The 3,666-nt window shown below is 64.3% G+C and overlaps 1 protein-coding gene across 1 annotated transcript; it reads left to right on the forward strand.

The window, feature by feature from the left end:
• Positions 1-365: 365 nt before the first annotated feature.
• MNEG_2765 (hypothetical protein) lies at positions 366-584 on the forward strand (the record flags this gene model as incomplete). Its single annotated transcript, XM_014048752.1, has 1 exon — positions 366-584. One exon carries the CDS (start codon positions 366-368, stop codon positions 582-584), a length of 219 nt encoding a protein of 72 aa, XP_013904206.1.
• Positions 585-3,666: the final 3,082 nt, after the last annotated feature.

The following is a 3,666-nucleotide window of genomic DNA, read 5'->3' on the forward strand; positions in this document are numbered from 1 at the left end:
CCGGCCAACGCGATGCCCATCGTCCTGGAGCGAGTGGCCAGGGCGCCGCCGCAGCTGGGGGACCCCCGCAGCCCGGGCTGGGCGCACACAAAGGTGACTCGACGCGCCCGGCTTCCCCGGCTCCTGATCGTAGGGCTCTCCCAAGCTGGTCTGCGCTACACACGCCGAATGCCTTTCCTGCGAGCTCGCGCCATGCCACGGGTTCTCCTACTCTCTGTGCAATTGGGACCGTTTGCAGGGCCGCGAACGAGGCCACGTTCCAAACCCCACCCCCTACCTCGCGCGCGCCGCACCTTGTTTTGGCGCAGTGCCTGTACCGCCTGGCGCCTGAGAGCATGGCGCACCTCGAGGGTTGCACCCCAGACATGTGCTGGACCGGGTCCGACCCCCGCGGCGGCAGCAGCACCTGCAGCATGGCGGACGGCTGGCCCGAGCCCGCCGCGCTGGAGGCGTGGCACGAGGCCGCCGCGGCCGGCGGCGCGGCGGGCGCGGCGGAGGGCGCAGAGGCGGCGGCGCGCGCGACGGCGTCGGCGGCGGCGCAGTGGGCGCGGCTAGGGGGCGGCTGGGAGGGGGCGTTGTGGTGATGTGGCGGCGCCCACTGCTGCCCGTGAGGTTGCACGGCCCTGCGGCAGCAACACAGCACCCAGTCTGACAAGCTCTTAGGGGGCCGAGGCCAGATTGGCCGGAACATCCTTTGTACCAACATCAAAGGCAGCGTTGCGAGTCCATGCCATGCGAACAGCGCGCCACGTGCCGCTGCTTTTGGCGCTGAGAGAGAACCACCTCGCACCCTGCTTGGCGAGTGCTGGGCCCGCGCGCGGCACACCAACGTAGCCTGGACCCCGCACAGAATTCGTTCAGGCAGGTGACGCCGTTGGCTCATTCCTTCGTGATTGCAGGCGCAGCCCTGCGCCCAGCGCGCACACGAGTACGGCCCTCCCTTGCGTGCGCAGCAGCATGTGTAGCGACCCCGCCGGCCCTGCCATTGCAGCGCGCGCGCGGCTGATGTGGCGCGCCCGCTGCTGCAGGCAGGTCCGATGTCCCACCTCAGCTCTATCAATGCGGGGTCCCTGCCCTGGCGCCGTCACGCCGTTGCTGCGTGCCGCCCTCTCCCAAATAAGGGCCCTTTTGGCCGTTGAGCCGCCCTCCTCGCGGGGCCGCCTGCAGCTTGCGTCACGACTCATGCTGCTTGGCTTGCCTGGTGTGGAATCTGCGCGGCAGGGTTGTGGTGGCTCCAGCCGCGCACGCCAGGCCTAGGGAGACTTGCCCTGTTTTCTGTCCAGATGCAAGTGTTGACATGTGACAGGTTGCATTCAATATTTGTGCGTGTTGTGCAAGCGTGTGCTTTGTGCTGTTGGGTGTTGTGCACGCGTGAAGCGCCGCCTTCTGAGTCCAAATTGGAACCCAATCAGTTTTTGCAGTCTGGAAACCCCATCATATACTGCCAGTTGACGGTTGCTTCATTGCCCTGCGAGCGAGCTGCCTTGCAAGTAAGCAAATGGTGCGTGCGTGGTGCTGGCGAGCCTGCGCGGGTGAGAGCCCTGTGCCGCACCTGGGCTGTTCCGTTTGGCTATCTTGAGGCAGTAACCGTTTCGCAAGCGCGCGTGTGAGTACAATGCGCCGACCCCTGACCAGTCAAACACCAGGACCAGGGCATGACCAGCCGCTGCCGCGGGCTGTTGCGTGGGCAGTGATCAGGGATGCCCACGGGGGCGGCAAAGAAGGCGGTGTCCCCAGGCAAGGGGGGGGGGATCTGGCCAGTGCAGTGGACCGGCGGCCAAGTGCCACCAGGCCCACCCGCGGGGGGGTTGCGGGTTGCGGGCAGGGCGCACTCTTACGCCCAAGCCACGTCTGCACAAGCCCCTGCGTGCCCGCCCGCTCGTCTTCATCACCCAGGCGGGCACGTTCCTGCAGCATTCATGCCCGCATTGCCCTGGTCGCTCCACGGTCTGACGCACCCCGAACAGTGGTCTACGCTACTGACAGATGATCAGGACAGCCGCCGCTGAGTATCCCTGCAAAGGAGGAAGAGAAATTGACCAAGCCTGCCTTTTGAACAGCTCCCACAAAACCATGCGCGCCGCAGAGCAGTAGCGCATGGACTCCTGCCCGTGGGCGCGTTCATCAGACCTCCCTGGTTTTTTTGGGGGCACAAGCTGCAGGCAGCCTGGCCCCAGCTAGGGGTCGCGCCACCTGGACCGCCGCAGGCTTCAAGGTGCCTTGAGCACGAGAGCAGGTGTTGTCGGGCGCAGCCTGTGCCTTCACCTCAAACGCCCGTGCTAGTGGTACGCGCAGCCTGTGCGGTGGGTGCAGCCATGTGCGACAGCCGCTTGCTTGCAGGCCAAGCCCCGGCTCACCTTTGCGGTTGGTGACGCACCTCGCCGCTCACGCCCTTACCTGCTGCCTGCAGCATGCACGCAAACAACCGCCGGCGGCGTGCGGCCGAGCTTTTGAGGTCAGGCTCTTGTAAAGCCTGTGCGCTGTGTTGGGATTGCATGCCGTATCTCGTGGCGGCTGCGTCGACGGTAGAGGGATTCCCAGTATTGAGTTTGTGCAACGCTGCATTCTTGTGGACCTTCCTGGCACAACTTTGCCCTTCTAAGCCGCCGCCGGCGTTTTGGTTCAGAGCCGCTTGGTGTCAGCCGCTCTAATGGCTTGCTCCCTGCATCTGCCTTGCTCGCTGTAGCAGAGTTATTGCTTTGCCAGCACGACTGCAGCGGGGGATAAAATGGGGGAGAGGCTGATCCCAGCAACACTGCCTGCGGTATCCACCTAATGTCAACCCGCTGAGCCCTGAACGCGCTCTGAAACACGGGCCCCGTCTTTTTCGCCCTTGCCTGGCTTGCAGCTTACTAAGCTCATAGTATGAACGTGCATGAAAGCCCTTGGTGCAAGGTGCATCAGGTGTTCATTGACCTGGGGATTGGCCCGGGGCGGTGCCGGGCGGCAAAAAGCAAGATCAGTTGTGGCAAAGCCTCCTGTTGCTCGTTTCCCTGTTTAAGCGTGGGAGTTCTTGAGACTTTTGCGGAGGTGGGCTGGTCGGTAGGCACTGACCTGTTTTCTGGCGTCCCTAGCTTTGGCGTGGCGTGGCGTGGCGTGGCGTGGCGTGCCGTGTCTCTCCCATGGGCTGGGCGCAAGCAGCTGTGATACAGCTGCGCAGCTCAGCGAATAGGAGGATATGTCTTTGTGGGATCACCAGGCACCGCCGATGGGGACCATCCTGACACCTGCGGGGAAAGTCAACGTGAGAGTCAAAGGTGCATGCCCGCCCGGCAGCAGTGGTGGTGAGTCGCGCGTGCTGGTGCAGTCGGGCTGGTGCCTGGGTGGTTTGAGGCCCAGTTAATGTGTCCTTTTTGCAATCCCGCTTGGCTCAGCTGTGCGTGCGGTCGGCTTGGATCCCATTCACGCAGTACAGCAGACCAGCAGACCTGCAGCAGACGGAGACCGCAATGAGAGGCACTGGGTCACTTTTCACGTTGCTGCACACGTTGTTGCACGATGTTGCTGCAGGCACCGAGCTTATTTCATACTTCATCTCGCAGCTCGGGTCGGGCTCTGTTACCAGACAGCGAGCCAGCGTTTCTCAGTTCCGGGGGCGCGGCGGCCGAGCGGCGCATGTCGGGGCCGCGGCTGGGGGCGGAGGCCTCTGTCCCGCCTAGCACGGCG

The sequence above is a fragment of the Monoraphidium neglectum genome (genome assembly GCF_000611645.1).
Source record: "Monoraphidium neglectum strain SAG 48.87 unplaced genomic scaffold scaffold00324, whole genome shotgun sequence".
Taxonomy (NCBI): domain Eukaryota; kingdom Viridiplantae; phylum Chlorophyta; class Chlorophyceae; order Sphaeropleales; family Selenastraceae; genus Monoraphidium; species Monoraphidium neglectum.